The following is an 18,409-nucleotide window of genomic DNA, read 5'->3' on the forward strand; positions in this document are numbered from 1 at the left end:
TGGTGTGTGGAGGGAGACAGCACCACTGGTGACATCTGGACCGGAGAAATCAGTACATGGACTAGTGAAATCCTTTTTCAGCCAGCAACACCGGTCCTGTGGCATAGTGTGATGAGTTGGTTGGATTGGTTTGGGTGGCTTGACGTCCTCATCATCATCATCTGGGCAATCAATGAGTGTCTGAGTCTGTTTGTCCACTGGACCTGCATCTTCATCCTCCTCCTCGTCACTTGATTCACTGGTGTCTGATTCCATTTCAAAATCACTCTCTCCGTTTTGGAAAGCTTCAATGGCGTCTTTCACAGCGTAAACACGCCCCCTTGCTCGTAGCATTCTGAAACGGAAATAATAGTGGTTAAAGTCTAAATCTTTTCAATGCAAATGAATCCTAATCATGTGATACATTCCACTGAAGTCACACAATACTATCTGGCTAACCTAATGTACTCTCTCGTTAACATACTAAAAGGAACCCCCAGACCACTTACACCCCCACAGTCAAGAACATTCACACCTGTCCCTACACCCATACAGTAACTATCCTACACAACCAGTGTCTGGCTTTAGATATTTGAGCAAACAGTCTTGTCCTGAGGAGCTGGCTCTCCTGTGCTGTGCCATACGCTTGTGGAGTGTTTGTTTTGTTTCCCCAGTGTATAAATCTGTGCATTCTCTGTGAAGACAATTCAATTTCATGCCTTTTTTCCCTTTCATTACCTGTCAGAGGCAAAATATTTTATATTTGGCTGTTTTTTGGCCAAAAACATGCAACTGTCACGTAACATACACATCCGGTGTATTTCACCACCCTCTTCTGGTAAATGGCAGGATAACACCTGATTTCATTCTCAGGTCTAACAATTAGACTATCAGTTAAATCACATCAGTTGAAGTTTGAATACACTCACCCCATGGTCTGTGACACTTTCTGCCCCAGTGTGGGATGTAGCTGTAACAAATTGTAAGAAGTTTAAAATGTTACTTCATAACTCATGTAGCTCAGTCCTCAGTTATTGGAGTTGATGTTAGTGAGCTGTTCCAAAAGCATCACTTATGTAGAGAGAGGATGTTCCTGGGGCAAATTTACATTGATACTCTGTCACGATGCCTTTATGTCCCTTTCTTACGTTTGTGACTTCAGTAAACCAAAAATCTGTTAGAATGAACAGACTTGACTCCTGAAATTGTCAAAACATATCTCCATTACTTATGCACTGTTGCAATTACTCTTTTTGCACAAAGATTTATATAAATGATAAATTGATAAATAAAGCAACTCAATGCATTTAGGCATGCAGACATGGTCAAGACGACCTGCTGAAGTTCAAACTGAGCATCAGAATGGGGAAGAAAGGTGATTTCAGTGACTTTGAACGTGGCATGGTTGTTGGTGTCAGACGGGCTGGTCTGAGTATTTCACAAACTGATCTACTGGGATGTCAACCCGTTGAAACAACCCACGCAGCCAAGCAGGGGCCGTCACAGCTACAAACCGCCCAGTGCATGCTGGAGGTTACGGTGTGATGAAGCCAACAAAACCACATCTTCTGTGAAAAGCAGAGATGCAGTTCTGAGGTCCCCAAACCCCCGGCTGTGCTTCAAGATCCTGTACATGAAAAATCACAAACAGGATTGGTGACAAGGGAAAACCCTGGCGGAGGCCAACACCCACCGATATCCGAGTATGTACGAGTACATTGGTCATACAGGATATTTTTGTCACTATATTCAACAGTGTTAAATTACAAAAGTATTGAACAGATAACTGATAGATAGCAGAAGTTAAGGCATCAGCTCTAAAAGAACACCATAAACAACTTTCACTATATATCCAATAATTACTACTGACCGCTACTTCTGCTCTGCTGGCGTCAGCTACTGATGTATCTTATACTGCTATCCTATACTCTATTACACCTTAAACAAATACCAATAACCATAATACATCTTATCATACACATAACAACTCATATACACTAAGAATAGGCATATTACTCCTGATACCATACTCAGTCCTCTTGTCAAAGGGTACCTTGTCCAAATACGCATGTGAAGTACTAAAAAAAAAAAAACATGTTCACCTTACTCTTACACAGCATACAGGTAAGTAATAGCAAGTACCATTAGCCATGACAATACTCCTCTTTAAAGTGTCAAATGACTCCTTTAACATATGCTGTACTGGTGAGTAATGCATGACCCAAATTACATGAGAACCAGAAAAATAACAGTTCAGTATTTTAACAATACTCAAACATAAATGACAGTATGGACTCTTTTTATCCCTGCTTTTTAGTTAGCTCAAACCCTGGTATTGTCACTCGCTGCTCTATTTTGTTTTCTTTTTTAAAACAGGGGTTAAGCATCAGTCAGGTTTTTTAAAATATGTTTTATTTATGAACAAAAAAGAAAAGGAAACAAAGCAGTACACGGGAAAAAAGACAAATATGAGGTCATGTGAGGTTTACAAAGACATGACAAATTTTCCTAATCTAAGTAAGGTTTCATATATGGTACATACCATTATCATGTGACACCTGTCTCATTGGCTAAATAAACACCATTTTCTCCAATGTTTACGTCCCAGTTCTCTCTGAAGTTGTATTTTAGTAATGGCCTTTTTACTTGCTGCCAGCAGGATCTTTAGTAGATAAATAGATATAACCTTTACTGAGTCCATCAGGGATGTGTCAAAGACAAAGGGATGTGAATGTTGTACTGATACTAAAACCCTGAGTTTTTGAAATGATTGTTGCTAGTTCCTTCCAGAAAGTCTGAACAGAAGGACAAGACCAGAAAATATGGGCATATGTGCAACCATGATTTCTCCACATTACCTCCAGCAGCACAGCTGGGTGCCAGTTTGTTTCCACTTCTGATTGGGTGTGATGAAAAAGCGGATCAGGTTTGTCCAGCAGAAGTCTCTCCAGGTCCAGGAGTTAGTGGCACGAGTCAGTTCAGAGGAGGACCCAAATGTAGACTAACAGGCGGTTTGAGTCTTTAACAAAAAGCGAGCTTTAATGTAGCTGACTGAAAACATCCAGTACAGGCAGGCAACTCAAAGTCCGAATGAAAGCAGAACAAAAACTAAAACCAATCGTGAAAAACACGACTAACAGGGATGAATGCAGGATGAACAAAAGAATGCACCCAGGAGGAACACAGACAAACTGACAAAGAACAAAGGGAAACACACAGGTATATACACAGAAAACTAATCACAAGAACGAGACACAGCTGTATTAGGAGGACAAGGACAAAAGGAGGGAGACTGGCTAACAACAAGGGTGGAGCAAACAAGACTAATACAGAACAGGTGTGAGGGGAAGACTCTGGGAACAGGGAGGGACTAACGAGACAGGTGTGACAGAAAACAGGCGGGAAAACACACAAAGACAGAAAGTAAAAGCAGACACGACACATGAGGAGAGAATCTACAAAATAAAACAGGAAGCAGATTAAATATGAATGAATAACATGAAACAAGGAACATCCAAAACAAAGTCCATAGGATAACAGAATATAAAAAAACCCAGGATGACAACAGTAGGCAGTTAGCTTAGCTTGGCATAAAGACTGGATGCAGGGGAAACAGCTTTCCTGCTTTTACTGTCCAAAGTGAACATACAAAACTGCAATGTGAAAACAGTTTGTTTTACAGGGGGGTTATGTGGCAGATTATTTCCTGTTATTGGATTAACTACAGATTGAAGACAGAGGATATAAATCTGGCAGAGCTGGAAGCTGAGCTGCTTTACCTAAAGAAGCTAAGAGCTGAAATACAGAGCTAGAAAAGCTGGAAGCTAAACTGTAATACTGTCAATAGTAGAAGATGAAATTAACTAAAAAATAGCTGAAAGAAGAAATGCTTCTCACTTTGAAAAGTTGGGTTCAAGCATAATGTCCTTAAAGAGCAAAACGTCTACAGCCAATCATGTCATCAAAACAAATGACAACAGCCGCTACATATTCTACCACATTTGAGTATAATATACATTTCCATTCATCCATTTTCATCCGCTTATCGGGGACCGGGTCACGGGAGCAGCAGGCCAAGGAAAGCATCTCAGACGTCCCTCTCCCCAGCAATGCTCTCCAGCTCCTCCTAGGGGACCCCAAGGTGTTCTCAGGCCAGATGACATATGTAATCCCTCCAGCATGTTCTGGGTCTGCCCCAGGGCCTCCTACCAGTGCGACGTAACCGAAACATGTCCAGCAGGAGGCATCCTGATCAGATGCCTGTACCTCCTCAACTGACCCCTTTCGAAGTGAAAGAGCAGCGGCTCTACTTCGAGCTCCCTCTGGAGCCCAGCCACCCCACGGAGAAAACTCAATTTGGTTGCTCGTCTGCGACCTCGTTCTTTCAGTCATTACCCAGAGCTCATGACCATAGGTGAGGTTTGGGACGTAGATGGACCAGTAAATGGTTGTTGTTGCTGAGGCAGAAAGCACTCGATCGGACCTGCTTGAAGTTGCTATTTCCGTCTGGCAGCAGCTAAACCAGTACGGGATGCTTTGTGGATATAAAGTCTTGCATCTGGAAAGTCATCAAAATTTAAATACTGTGGTAACATTCAGTGACAGCTATCAAAATAAAGTGAGCAATAAAGGTATGATGAAACATTGACATTGGGAACATAGCTGAAGGTCACATTATTAATGATGTGTGCTGTTTATACCCACCTTGGTGCAAATATTTGTACCCTCATTTTGTACAACTAAACTATTATCTTCTCAACCCTCAGGGCTTACATTAGCTACATAGCTAACGGATAGTTAGCTATGTGGCTAACCTAGGTTTTGTCGGTCCTGAATCTACCATTACAATGCAACCATGCCAAGTGTCTTTTCTTTCAGCGGATTTATGGTTGTGTGTAGACCCTACGCACGTTGCCCACGCCATTGTGAGCATTTATGCTTGTGCGGTAGTGTGTCTGTGTCACTCTGCAGTTACACCTCCAAAACACTTGTCGGTGGCAGAGGTTTCTGTGAAGTGCTGTAAAGTTTAGTTGATTCAAAACACACCCAAAACACACATTAAACATGGCTTAATAGCAACAGTTTCAAACACAAGTACACAAATCTGCTTCACTATAACTCGCAGCATTCACAGACAAACACTTGTCTTTATCTGGACACATTTTCCCCACAAATACAACATGCTAACGTTATTAGCACAAGCATATGGCATTTTACATTGTATAGATTAGCCTAGCAACTAGCGATCTTTCCCTCCTCTCATATAAAACCAGGGACAACAGCAACATTAAACAAAGGTAATGGCACACAGTTTTGCTCCATTACAACTCACAACGTTCACTGACAAAACAACTGCCCTGTATTAAACACGTTTTCCAAACAAATATAACATGCTAACGCCAGCCTATGGCATTTTACATGGTATAAATTAGCCTAGTGATGAGCAGAGATTTCCTCTTCTCGTATGAAACCTGGATAAATCCCTGAAGGATAAATCACACACAGTTGACTTAAAATGCTATTTTAGTGGAGGGTTTCCTGTCTTCACAATTTATAGTTTCTTATCTGTGAAATAAGAGTATACAAAAGCTTCGTTTCCACTAAGGAAAATGGTTTCAGTATACATAAACAGACAGGAGGTCTGCGTCAATTAGGTTTTTTGTAACGTTACGTGCAGTTTGTTGTCACATGTCATACAGGGGTTAAAATAGCCCAGCTGAGAGGATAAGGCTATTTATACTGGGGTACAAATAGTCACTCCGAACAAATTATCATTAAGCAAAACCAAAATCATGGTGTCAGGAAATTGTAAAATACACACACAAGTACAAGTTGTGATAGTGTTATTATACACTGTAAACAAGGATCCACTGGTTTAACTTTTAAAAATTAAGGCAACAATTTGCATGCATCTTTTGAAGTAGTTCCAACTCTGGCATTTTCGAGTCAATCCTATGAGGGTTTAATAATCTGACAAACTCAATTAATTTAGTATAACCAACATGATTTGCTTTGACATTGATAGGCTTGATCAAGCTGAACCAACTTAATATTTATCCAAAACCTGTGGAGATATTTAGTGATCATATTATCCATCCATCCATCCATCCATCCATTTTTGTAACCACTCATCTTCTCGAGGGTCTATCCCAGCTGACATTGGGTGAGAGGCAGGGTACACCCTGGACAGGTTGCCAGACTATCACAGGGCTGACACATAGAGACAGACAACCATTCACACTCACATTCACACCTACAGACAATTTAGAGTCACCAATTAACATGCATGTCTTTGGACTGTGGGAGGAAGTTAAAGTAGAGTCCAGCAATCTGCTTGTATTAACTAATAAGCAGATATGTTTATGTGACTACATACGCAGGATAAGCTGAGATAGTTGCACCCCATCTCACACCTTATTTTAAGTTTATAATTTCATGAAGGTTGTATTAAGTCTGACCAGAAAAAAATAAATGGCATGTGGCATCACGGTTGCTTTTCAGACAGATGTGATCAATTATCTTTATTTGAAATCAGTGGGGGTAAATCTTCTCAATATAGTGGAATTTAGGAAATGGGTTTTCAAATCTTTATCTCTCTGATTTACTCTGCACTAAAACAAAAGGAGAGCATGATAAATATCATCTCTGCATGTAAACTCTTTATACTACTATTGCTGGTGTCCTGTTTTGGGACAAAATGTGACGACATGAAGTCTCCATCACTCTTTCCTTCTCCTCTAGTCTACAAGTTACCGGGACATAGTTCAGTATGCTACAACATCTGAAGAGGACACCACATCCTCCTCCTCATCTTCAGATGATGAGTCCCAGGTCATCCTTGGCGTCCTCTCCTCCCCCTCCTCCGATTACTTGATCCGGTCTTTTTGGGGCAGGGGGTCTTTGGAAAAGTCGCCAAGCGCACCAAGTCAGCCACCAAGGAAACAGTGGCTGTGAAGATCATCAACAACTTTTACGAGTCATTTTCTGCACCAAGTGCACCAAGTCAGCCACTAAGGAAACAGTGGCTGTGAAGATCATCAACAACTTTTACGAGTCATTTTTTCTCCATGACAACTGTGCAAACTCCATCTTCTGATAAAAACAGTTAAACACAGTTTTAAACTCTGGAAAAAGTGAGTAAGTGGACATTACTCTGAAGACAACTGGTTGGTCTGACATAGCTGATAAATTGTCCTTGTACAGAAACACGCATTATTAAAAAATATTTCTCTGAGACAGATACAAGGATTCAAGGCCAGTCAGATAAAGACGGCACACACAGGTTTTCCTTACAGTAGACAAAGACTTTTTGTTTGGTGGGAAAACAGGTGTGTGTTAGATACGGCCGCTATGATGGAGTCAAAGTGTGCATAATAAACACTCACACAATATATCTTGAGAGGGCTACTCACAGCTAAAACAAACATATAAAGATGTTTTTGTATTGGTGTGAAATATATTTTTTTCAAGCTTTAAGTCGACTGTGCCGACAGAAAACAACTGCAGACACAAAAGAAGAAAGTGCAAAGACAGTCCCTTGATTCTGTGTGAAACAGCCAAGGCCATTCTTTGCTATCTTCCATTTATGTGTTGGCAACAAAATCCATTTGCTTGCAGACTTCACTGAGACCCAGATAGCTGCAGAGCCAAACAAAGCCCGGCAGTGTCAAGCAGTTGTCATTCAGTACAGTCATGGTGTCTTGTGCCGTATTCATCCTGGGCCCTCTGTGGATCCATATTCTGACACAAGCCTGCAGGGGAGAGGAGCTCTCCCGGGAAGCGGTGTTGTCCTGGTTCAGAGAGCGGGTGCTGGAGGGCCTCGAGCTGGAGGAGCCTCTAACCACAGTGCAGGGACCTGATGGGAACATGGCACATCCAGAAGCGAGGCGCACACCTCGGAGGGCCCCCAGGACAAGCAGGACAGCGTGGGTTAACCCTCAAACCAGTCTGACCCAGGAAACATCTCAAATTATTCTCTTCCCCAGTTCTGGTGAGAGGCTTTTTTTTTTAATTTTCTTTTTTTTCCTACCCGAATAACAACTCAAAAACTCTTAAATGTGCGCACTTTCACTCCAAAACAGTATACCTTTATTTTGGATCCTTCAATCCAGTGTGTTTTTGTCCTATAGAAGGAATTATTTTGCTTTCTGGTGGAAAATCTGATATTTTAAGGACTGAAATTATACAGACTTTCAGTGAGCAAAAATAATATAATGTACAATTCCATTCAAGCATAGCGCAGTTTTATCATATTTTCTTGCAACTGCATTACAAAACTGCCCCGATCATGTGACAGTAAATTTGAAATACTTAGTCTTCAGGTTTAATAGGGTGCTTGAGCATAAGACTAAACTGAAAGTTTAGCAGAGTGCTTCCAAAAAGGTTTTAATTTAATATTTGTGTTTCTTGTTTAAAAGTACACTGCCTGGGCTTAACTGTCATCTATATTGCAGTAAACTCACGATATCCACGCTGAAGATGTGAAAGAAATATACTCAGTTATCTGCACTTTGTATTAGTTTATGATATGGAGCCTTTGCAAATAAATTTGTGTGTAAGCAGGTGTCCTTGGAGCATGGATGGTTTACTGAATGCGCCTACAAGGAACAGACCCAATGGCCCAAAGTGTCAGGTCTCCCCTGGCCCCCGCCTGCAAACTATCACTCAATTAATACTTAAGGTAGAGACTCAAAAGACAACAAAGAGACATAAAAAGACCACAAAAAATGCAAAGGAACTGCACAAAGTGACTATAAAAATGGACAAAACAGCCACAAAGTGACCAAAAAGACAAAATGAACATATGCACACAAGAACACAGTAAGACACAAAATCAAAGAAATACAAAACAACCAAAAAAGACACACAAAAAAACAACTAGAGACACAAAATGACAAAGATAAATATTATGACCAAAAAAGCCGCAATATGACACCAAATAGCCACAAAATGACTACAAAGAGGCTTATAATGACCAAAAAAAAGACACAAAACATTGGAAAAGAGACACAAAATGACCACAAACACACAACATGAAGATTAGACAAAGATAAAAAATACTAAAAAAAAACAAAAACACTTAAAAGACCAAAAAAACGACACAAATTTACCTTGAAGAGACTTAAAGCAGCTGCAGAAACACACAAAACAACCACAAGTAGACACAAAATGACTACAAAGAGACACAAAGCAAGAAGACCGGACACAAAAATGACCTAAAACACACAAAACAACAAAAAGACACAAAATGAAAGACACACAAAACGACCAAAAAATACACAAAACCATGGCATAGAGACACAAACTCACCACAAAGAGACAGAAAGGGACAAAAAAGACACAAAATGGCTACAGAAAGACACAAAATAACAAAAAAAGATGCAAAACAATGGCAAAGAGACAAAATGATTACAAAGATACATAAAACCACCAAAAAACGCATCAAACAACCACAAAGACACACAAAATTACTATAGTGACACCTCAAAGAGACATAATATGACTATAAAAAGACACAAAGCAGCGAAGAGAGACACAAAATAACTAAAAACACACAAAACAAAACAACCACAGAGACATAAAACGGCTACAAAGAGACATATTATGGCTGAAAAAGACTCGAAACAATGACAAAGAGACACACAATGACAATGAAGAGACACAAAATAACTACAAAGAGACACAAAATGACCAAAAGAAACAAAACAACCACAAAGAGACTTAAAATGGCTACAAGAGACACAAAACGACCAAGAAAGACACAAAACAATGGCAAAGAGACATTAAATTACCACAAAGAGACAGAAATGGACCAAAAAGACTCAAAATTGCCTCACAGTGACCTAAAATGTCTACAAAGTGACACATAAGTACTATTCGGACGGGATTATTTTTACATAGGGACGTGGACTAATGTCAGTTTACCACAGTATGTCTGTAATATAAACGTCTGATTTGCACGGGACAAGAAATCTCCGTAATTCTACCAGAGATGGGAGTGGTAACTCTGTTTGCGCCCTGGCGTCACCTCCCTTTCGGCTTGTGCGTGCTACATTGCTTCCTGTATGTGTCACGTTTACGTTGTGTGTACACAACGATTAGCAATATGGATTTATATTAGGCTGACCTAACACAAGATGAGAGAAGTCTTGTGGCACTGAAAAGTGCTTTCTTCTCGACCGTTTTGATTGGTCTCCCCCCAAAAAAGGTTGTAAACAGGACGTGACGAAATATTTATATACATTTTTACAGAGGATCGCGTTCACACGGGATTAATATTACCCAAGGTATTTTCTCCGGACCGTTTTACAGAAGGTAAAAGTCGTTTTCCGTAATGATTACAGACATGGCGCGTTCGGACGGGACTAAAATACTTCCACGTTAAACTAATCCTGTCCGAATAGGGCTAAAAAAATCACCAAAAAATATAAAGAATAATCATGGGACACAAAATGACTACAAAGAGACTCACAATGACCAAAAATGTCACAAAATTACCTCAAAGAGACACAAAATAAGCAAAAAAGATGTAAAACAACCACAAAGAGACACAAAACAACACAACCACAGAGGCTCTAAATGACTACAAAGAGACACAAAACAACAACATAAAAGGGGCAAAACCACCGCAAAGTCTGTGCGTCTTGCCTCTATGGGTGGTGGGGCCGTCTGCACATCTGTGCCTAGGGGCCCATTATCTCACAGTCAGCCCATGCCTTGCAGTACAATTAATAGAAGGGGCCTTTACTTTAAGACCGTGTAGATGATTATGTGATTACAGCAGCTGTACAGAGTAACTGAACACCAGGCTGAAAATGTGGTCACAAGAGCTTTGTTGCGCCTGTAACCACTCCCCACAGCGATGTCACAGCCTCCCGCAGTAGAGCTGTACCTCAGCAGGACTCTGAGGAAGCCCCAAATTGCCCAATAAAAAAGCAATGAACTTTACTAACTGCTCTCTTATTTCACTTTGGCAGACTCGTCCTGTGCCAGATCTGACTCAGCTCCTGAAGAAACCACCAACAGCCACTTCACATATTACTTCCAGCCCTCCATGAACAACCAGGACACCCTGGTCACATCCGCCCACTTCTGGTTCTATGCAGACGAAGGAGACACAGCCAACTCCTCTGCCCAGCTGTTCATTCTCACCTCAGCGCAGGAGCTCCTCCAGGCAGCAGAGGCTCCATCAGAGATGAGCTCAGACGGATGGGCCACCTTCCACCTGGATCAAAACCTGCTGGCCTCTGTGGCCGAGGGCCCTTTCCTGCTCCAGGTTCGCTGTCCAGCCTGTCAATGCCACACCAATGAACCAGCCAAGACGCCCTTTCTCCACGTCCATGCTCAGCCTCGTGGTCCTGTCCGCTCACCCCGCCATGCACCCGTACCAATCCCCTGGTCTCCTTCAGCGATTGACCTGCTCCAGCGGCCCTCACAGGAGAGACCTCAGCACAGTGACTGCCACCGAGCAGAGATCGAAATTAGCTTTGAGGAGCTGGGCTGGGACAACTGGATCGTCCATCCAAAGGTGCTGACTTTCTACTACTGTCATGGGAACTGCTCGGCCGAGGACAGACCCTCCGCCATGCTGGGGATCACACAGTGCTGCGCTCCGGTCCCAGGGACAATGAGGTCGCTGAGAATCACCACAACATCTGACGGCGGGTACTCCTTTAAGTATGAGACCTTGCCTAATATCATACCTGAAGAGTGTACTTGTATCTGAAAATTTAAAGGGACAGTCACCCAAATTACAGAGGGACATTTCTTGTTAGCCAAGCAGACATTTCTGAATTTATGTGCTGAGGTTTTTAGATTTCTCTTGTGCAGTTTACCTGCTCTTTACTGTTTTACACAGCTACCAGAATTTCATGTAATGTAATGGATATTAAAGTTTTCTTAGCTGCTGCTACCAAAGACATAGTCCCTATGAAAACTGTCCAAAACTGACATTTTGCCATTCTGTTATTCAAAAGTAATGTTTACATGCATAGATGACACATTATTTACCCTGATTGTGTTTGAAATGGAGTTTACATGCAGATACCAGATATGTTGTAATTTGGTTGAACAGACCCCTTAACCCCTAAGGGTCTTGGGCTATTTTGGCCGTTTTTATATACTTTTAATTTTTGCCTTCATATACCACATAAAAAAAAATGTTTGTCATGCCAATGTTTGATTTTTTTTTTTTCAGCACAACCTTAGCTATATGACCAGAAAATTATGTTTCCACTCTGACATACTATATTAACATACTTGACCCAAAAACACTCAAAAACACAAAATTGGATTTGAAAAATAAATTAATTTCTTAACTATACAAAATTCAAACATGCTCAATGAAAAAATTCAAAGGCAGAAACTGTGAACACAAGTTGTAAATATGTACATACAAAAGTATAACTGAGATAAAATTAAACTATTTACAACAAAAAACAGGTGAAGCCATAGGCTATAAGTAACATATAAATGTCAAATTGAGATAAAATCAAACTATATACAACAATAACATAACTATTTACAACAAGGTGTTTTTTTTTTTTGTTTTTTTTTTAAACATGTGCCACTCCTCAAAACAGTTCCTGTCAACAATGACACAGAGGGGCACATCACAGGACTTGCATTGCCATGGCGTCAGGTTCCTCTTTTTGTCCACCTGGTGGCAGCGTTGGCATGCCCTGCGGCCTTGAGTGGCTTTCTGGCTGGCATCAGTGGCAGTGGCGATGGCAACAGGAACATGTTAATTGCTCCTGTTGTTTGGAGTCCCCGTCTTGTCCACTGCACACAGCTCGGACACCAGCTGGGTAAGAACGTTCTTGTGAGTCATGGGCTGCACCTGTTGTTTGCTGCTCATCTCACAATGCATGATGTATGCATTTGTTGCTGCAATATCCACAAAGTGCAAAAAGAGCGTCCAGTACCAGCGAGCAGTTTTGCGGTGGGTGGAGTAATACTGGATCAGCTGGTCGGAAAGATCAACCCCACCCATGCACTTGTTGTAGGCCATGACAGGGGTGGGGCAGGGAATCTCCTTCACTGCCCAGCGTCCATCTTCATCCTTTGCTCTCCTCTGGACCACCTCACCAGAAAATGCTGGATGGATTGTGGAGCACACAGACACCTCCCGCGTATCCATCCACTTCACAAACAGCAGGGGGCCCTCCCTGATCCACCTCACAGCACCTCTCTCAGACTTTGGGGTGAGGGCATTTCCTCTTCCACGCGGACACCCTTTCCTGTTGTCCCTGTAGGTACCGCAAGCACCATACTTCATGCTGGCCAAATCGAGGAACAGCTTGGGACTGGTGTAGAAGTTGTCCATATAAATATGGTATCCCGTCCCAAGATATGACGGCTGAATGAGGTCCATCACAGCATCATATGACAGTCCATGCACACTGGCCGAGCTAGACTTCCCACTGTACACACTGAAGTTGACAGTGTAGCCACTGCTTGACTCAGCCAACACAAAGAGCTTGATCCCCCATTTTGTTGGCTTGTCCTTCATGTACTGGGTCAGGCCAGTTTTTGCCTTGGTTGCCACCATTCGCTCGTCGACAGCCAATTCCTTCCTTGGGTGGTAATGACCCTGGCACGCAGTGCGGATCTCATCCATGAGGGGTTTTGTCCTGAAGAGCTTGTCATGGTCAGGTGTTCCCTTCTTTCTGTCATTTATCACATTCTCCTCTGGATTGCTGGAGTGGATGTTCCACATCAGGGACCTGAATCGGTCTCTTGTCATGACCATGGCTGGAAACGGCACAGACAGGATGTGGTTTTGTTTCCAGTAGTCCTGGAGACTTGGCAGTGACACCAATGCCATGTACATGAGAAGGCCAAAGAATTTATACAGCTCCTCAACCTCGACGTCAGCCCAGCTGTATTTCTTCCCCATTTCCTGCTGTATTGCTGCATATTTGTTGGTGTTCTTGCAGAGTGTCCTCACGGTGGCAGTGGAGAAGAACAGCTGAAACAGCTCTTTCGGTGTGTATGGCGAGTGCATGTCCACCTGGGCTCCTGGTGGTCTGTGGGGCATGAACCTACTGACTCCTGGCGCAGTATCAGGTTCACTTTCTGTTCTCCAGGCCTCAGGGCTGTGGTGTGGCTGGGATGACCGGTCACATGGAGATCTAGATCGGCATCTATTCTCCCTCCCACGCTGACGCCCCCTGCCTCTGCCTGTTGCTGGGCTGTAGATGTCCCAGGCTGCTCATCATCTCTGTATATGTACATGACAATAACACAATGTAAAAAGTTGAGTTCAGTTCAATTTGCACAATTTATAAAAATACACAAAAACAATAAAATAACATAATTCTTGGGGAGGCCCTGAAAAATATTATTTTACCGTTAATATTTTACTGCGAGTTGTGTGTGTGTGTGTGTGTGTGTGTCACAAAATCACACAGCACACATTTACAAAGAGAGTAATAAGAAAAACAAAAACAATACATTTTCATAAGAAGTTTGACTCACCTCTTGTCGGATCCTCAACTTCATAGTCAAATTCACTCTCCCACTCCGACGGTGAAATGCAGATTTCGCCCTGCTGCTCCTCCAGTTCGAAGAACAAGTCCACGGCTTGTCTTACGTTCAACGTCCTCAACATCCTCTACTCCTCACTAATAAACTCTAAATACGAATACTAATACAACTCCAAATCTTCCAAAAACTCTCTCAATATATCTCTCAATCTTCTATCTCCTGCCTCTCTCATCCGCCTCACTCTCCCGCGCTTCACTTCCGCCACACTGCTCAGTTGGCCCCGCCCCCACGTCCCTAGAATGTGCAGCCTGTAGAGCAGAGTCAGCAGATTCAGACATTTTGATTCGTTTCGTAATAATCAGAAAATCGAAACTAATAGTCCACTACAAAATATTACGTCAACATCTCAAATCAAATCGCCTAAGACAACAACCAATGACCTTTGTGAGGACTTTGCAGACCACTTCAGAGGTAAAATCAATGACATCAGATCCAGTCTTTTCTCTCAACAGATTTTAACTGTTGACACACCTGGATTATTGCTTTTACCTGAGGAAACACTGGAGAGTTTTGCCCTGGTTGATGCGAGGACACTTGGTCGAGTTTTCTCCCAAGTAAAGCCCACAACCTGCCTTTAAGCTCCAATTCCCACACCGTTTTTTAAAACGTTTTATGGATTCTTTGAGTAACAGCTACTGTACATGGTGAATTGCTCTCTTCAGACGAGTGTTTTCCCAACCTCCTTGAAAACGGCGGTGGTGAAGCCCCTTTTGAAGAAGAGCAATTTAGACCCCAACATTTTTAATAATTATTGGCCTGTATCCAACTTACCATTTTTAAGCAAAATTTTAGAAAAACTGGTTTTTACCCAAGTAAATGATTTTTTAAATACAAATAACACTTTAGAGAAGTATCGTCTAGTACTGTATTCGTATTCGTCTCTTACCTTAGTGATCGACACTTCTTTGTAAGTATGGATACATGTTCCTCAGGAACCCATGAGATAGTGTGTGGGGTCCCCCAGGGGTCAATGTTAGGTCCAACTCTTTTTAATCTCTACATGCTTCCCCTGGGGGACGTCATCAGGAGGCATGGCATCAGCTTTCATAATTATGCTGATGATACGCAACTGCACATCGCCGTGTCTCCTGATGACGCAGGGCCAATTGATGCCCTTTTTAACTGCATTTTAGACATAAAGTCATGGATGGCAGCAAATTTCCTGCAGTTCAACCAGGACAAAACAGAGGTTTTAGTCATTGGTCCTGAAGGCCAGAGAGAGAAACTTTTACCAAAACTACAGGATTTTAAACCAACACAATCTGTAAAAAATCTGGGTGTGATTTTTGACTCTGAGCTCTGTTTTATTCCACATATTAAAAACATAACAAAGGCAGGTTTCTACCACCTTAAGAATATAGCCAGAGTCCACCCGTTTCTCTCTCAGACCAGCACGGAGGTGCTGATGCATGCTTTTATCTCCTGTAGGTTAGATTATTGTAATGCCCTGCTCTCTGGTCTTCCCAAATAGAGTATCTCAAATCTACAATTATTATAGAATTCAGCTGCACGAGTGCTGACGAGGACCAGAGGGCTGGAACACATTACACCAGTTTTAAAATCGTTGCATTGGCTCCCCATGCGCTTCAGGATTGATTTTAAGGTTCTTTTATTAGTTTTTAAATGTCTCAACGGTCTTGGGCCTTCTTATTTATCTGACCTGCTTTTACCATATCAACCCTTGCGGACCATGGCACAGGCCTTTTAAGATATTTTTTGGGGGCATATTTGCCTTTAATTGATAGGACAGACAAGTGTGAAAGGGGGAGAGAGAGAGGGAGTGACATGCAGCAACGGGCCACAGGCTGGATTCGAACCTGGGCCGCTGTGGCAGCAGCCTTGTACATGGGGCGCCTGCTCTACCACTAAGCCACCGACGCCCTGGCACAGGCCTTTTAACCAGACCACAAGTTAGGACTAACACACGGGGAGGTGGCATTTAGTTATTATGGCCCCCGATTGTGGAACAGCCTGCCGGAGAACCTCAGGGCTGCAGAGACTGTTGATGTTTTTAAAAAGAGGCTCAAGACTCATCTTTTTAATCAGGCTTTTAACCGATCTCTTTATTTATCTATTTTAAATTCCTTTTATCAGGCTTTTAACCGATTTATCTATTTGTTTTTAAAAAAATGCTCTTACCCTTCCTCTTTTTACGTTCTTATCTCATTTAATCTTTATCTTTTGTTATTTTAGTTATAGGTTTTAGTTTTGATGCATTTTATGTCTCTGTTTTAGATCATTCTTACCTAGCTATTAACGTAATTTTATGAGCTAAATAGCTTTTTGTTTATTTGGTCCATTTTATACCTTTTATCCTATTCTACCGTTTTAGTCCATTTTTAGCTCCGGTGTTTCCTGGTGGGGGCCGTCCCGTGGACAGCTCTGAAACTGGGTGGCTGAAGGGCACTGCACCTCAGTGTGGAGTCGGGGTGGTCTCTACGGCGGCGCTCCCAGTGGCCGTGGTCCGAGGGCCCTCTCAGCGTGGACGGCCCCCAGAGGTGGCTTTTTCCTTGCCTTGGGTCTCGGTGCTCGGCCATGTCTCTTTAGTGATAGCTAGTGTGTGTGGGTGTGTGTGTGTGTGCGTATGTGTATACTTATATATCTCTATATGGTGTGGGAGGGTTGGGTTTTCTCTTTTCTTTTTTGTTTTCTGTTTTGGTTCTGTTGTTTTTAACCTCTGTGAGGCACTTTGTGTTACTGTCGTATGAAAAATTCCATATAAATAAAGTTGAGTTCATTTGTTTTGAATATGCCAAAAAACGACGAAAATATTCAAATAAATGCAACGCCTGCTCCAACACACCGTTCACACTTTGCGCATGCGTAAACATTATTTTTATTTCAACTTTAAACTATTGTATCTCCGTTTTTACTTGGTCTATCAACATAAAACAAAAACCTGTCATGGAGTTTCAAGTCCGCACTTTCCAGAAAAGTTGACAGTAGCGTTCTACGTGGTTTAGTTTTCTCGCAGTGACGTCCTAAACTAGTCACGTGATTTGATCACGCCAGCGTGATCGTCGACCTCAGGGACAGTTCACCCCCAAAATCAAAAACACATATTCTTCCTTTTACCTGTAGTGCTATTTATTAGTTTAGATTGTTTTGGTGTGAGTTGCCCAGTGTTGGAGATATCAGCTGTAGAGATGTCTGCCTTCTCTCCAATATAATGGAACCAGATGGCTGTTGTGGTTGTGGTGCTCAAAGTGCCAAAAATGACATTTGAAAAATTCAGCAGCAATGTCTCTTTGCAGAAATCACGACCCAGTTACTCAAGATAATTTACAGACCTTGTTGTGAGCAGTTTGATGTAGGAACTATTTTCTTTCTATCAAAATACATCCGCCAACTGTATCACCTCGTAGAAGTAAACGTTTATCTACTGCAAGCTCACCTAGCACCACTGAGTTAGCTAAGCTTACACGATGCCATTAATGCTGACATCTCTTGCTGTCACAAGTATGATGCATGCTCCCTTCTGCGCAGTGATACAGTTGGCAGGTCTACTTCTGTGGAAAGAAAATGAATCTGCTTACAAAAAGCTACAAAAGAAGAAAAATATGCAGTTTTGATTTTGGGGTGAGCTGCTTTTAAATGCCATCTATCTCCTGGATGAGCCAGTGGTAAAATGATTTACAGGACCCTACATGTCAGAATTAGACATCAGAAGGTTTTATATCCAGACTATGTAAGGGTTTTATGTCAAAGAAATCCCATCCCACAGAGCACCATAAAAATAAATGGGAAAATGAGGGTAATTTTGAGATTTCAAGGGAGGAATGGTATAGTTCTTGCAGCTTTCAATGGAAGTGCACCAATTCATATACCAAATGAATAGATTTACAAAGTAATGGTCAAACTGGATCCTATATGTGCGACAGTC

The 18,409-nt window shown here is 41.9% G+C and overlaps 2 protein-coding genes across 2 annotated transcripts; one reads left to right on the plus strand and one right to left on the minus strand.

Annotated features, from left to right (window-relative positions):
• The first annotated feature begins 7,668 nt into the window (after positions 1 to 7,668).
• inha (inhibin subunit alpha) lies at positions 7,669 to 12,113 on the plus strand. The gene is made up of 2 exons (XM_050063480.1): positions 7,669 to 7,969; positions 10,956 to 12,113. Exons 1-2 carry the CDS (start codon positions 7,672 to 7,674, stop codon positions 11,702 to 11,704), a joined length of 1,047 nt encoding a protein of 348 aa, XP_049919437.1. The 5' UTR covers positions 7,669 to 7,671; the 3' UTR covers positions 11,705 to 12,113.
• Positions 12,114 to 12,297: 184 nt separating this feature from the next.
• Positions 12,298 to 14,729, minus strand: LOC126401927 (piggyBac transposable element-derived protein 4-like). The gene is made up of 2 exons (XM_050063489.1): positions 14,458 to 14,729; positions 12,298 to 14,200 (listed from the first exon to the last, which is right to left on the minus strand). The coding sequence occupies exon 2, from the start codon at positions 14,015 to 14,017 to the stop codon at positions 12,722 to 12,724; it is 1,296 nt and encodes a 431-aa protein (XP_049919446.1). The 5' UTR covers positions 14,018 to 14,200; positions 14,458 to 14,729; the 3' UTR covers positions 12,298 to 12,721.
• Positions 14,730 to 18,409: the final 3,680 nt, after the last annotated feature.

This window comes from Epinephelus moara, chromosome 15 (genome assembly GCF_006386435.1).
Source record: "Epinephelus moara isolate mb chromosome 15, YSFRI_EMoa_1.0, whole genome shotgun sequence".
NCBI lineage: Eukaryota > Metazoa > Chordata > Actinopteri > Perciformes > Serranidae > Epinephelus > Epinephelus moara.

Bases quoted from the DNA above. Each gene is read 5' to 3' on its own strand.
- inha (XM_050063480.1), top strand. From the start codon at position 7,672: ATGGTGTCTTGTGCCGTATTCATCCTGGGCCCTCTGTGGATCCATATT. The intron at 7,970-10,955 runs GTGAGAGGCTTT...TCACTTTGGCAG, and splicing joins TATTCTCTTCCCCAGTTCTG to ACTCGTCCTGTGCCAGATCT.
- LOC126401927 (XM_050063489.1), bottom strand. From the start codon at position 14,017: ATGCCCCACAGACCACCAGGAGCCCAGGTGGACATGCACTCGCCATAC.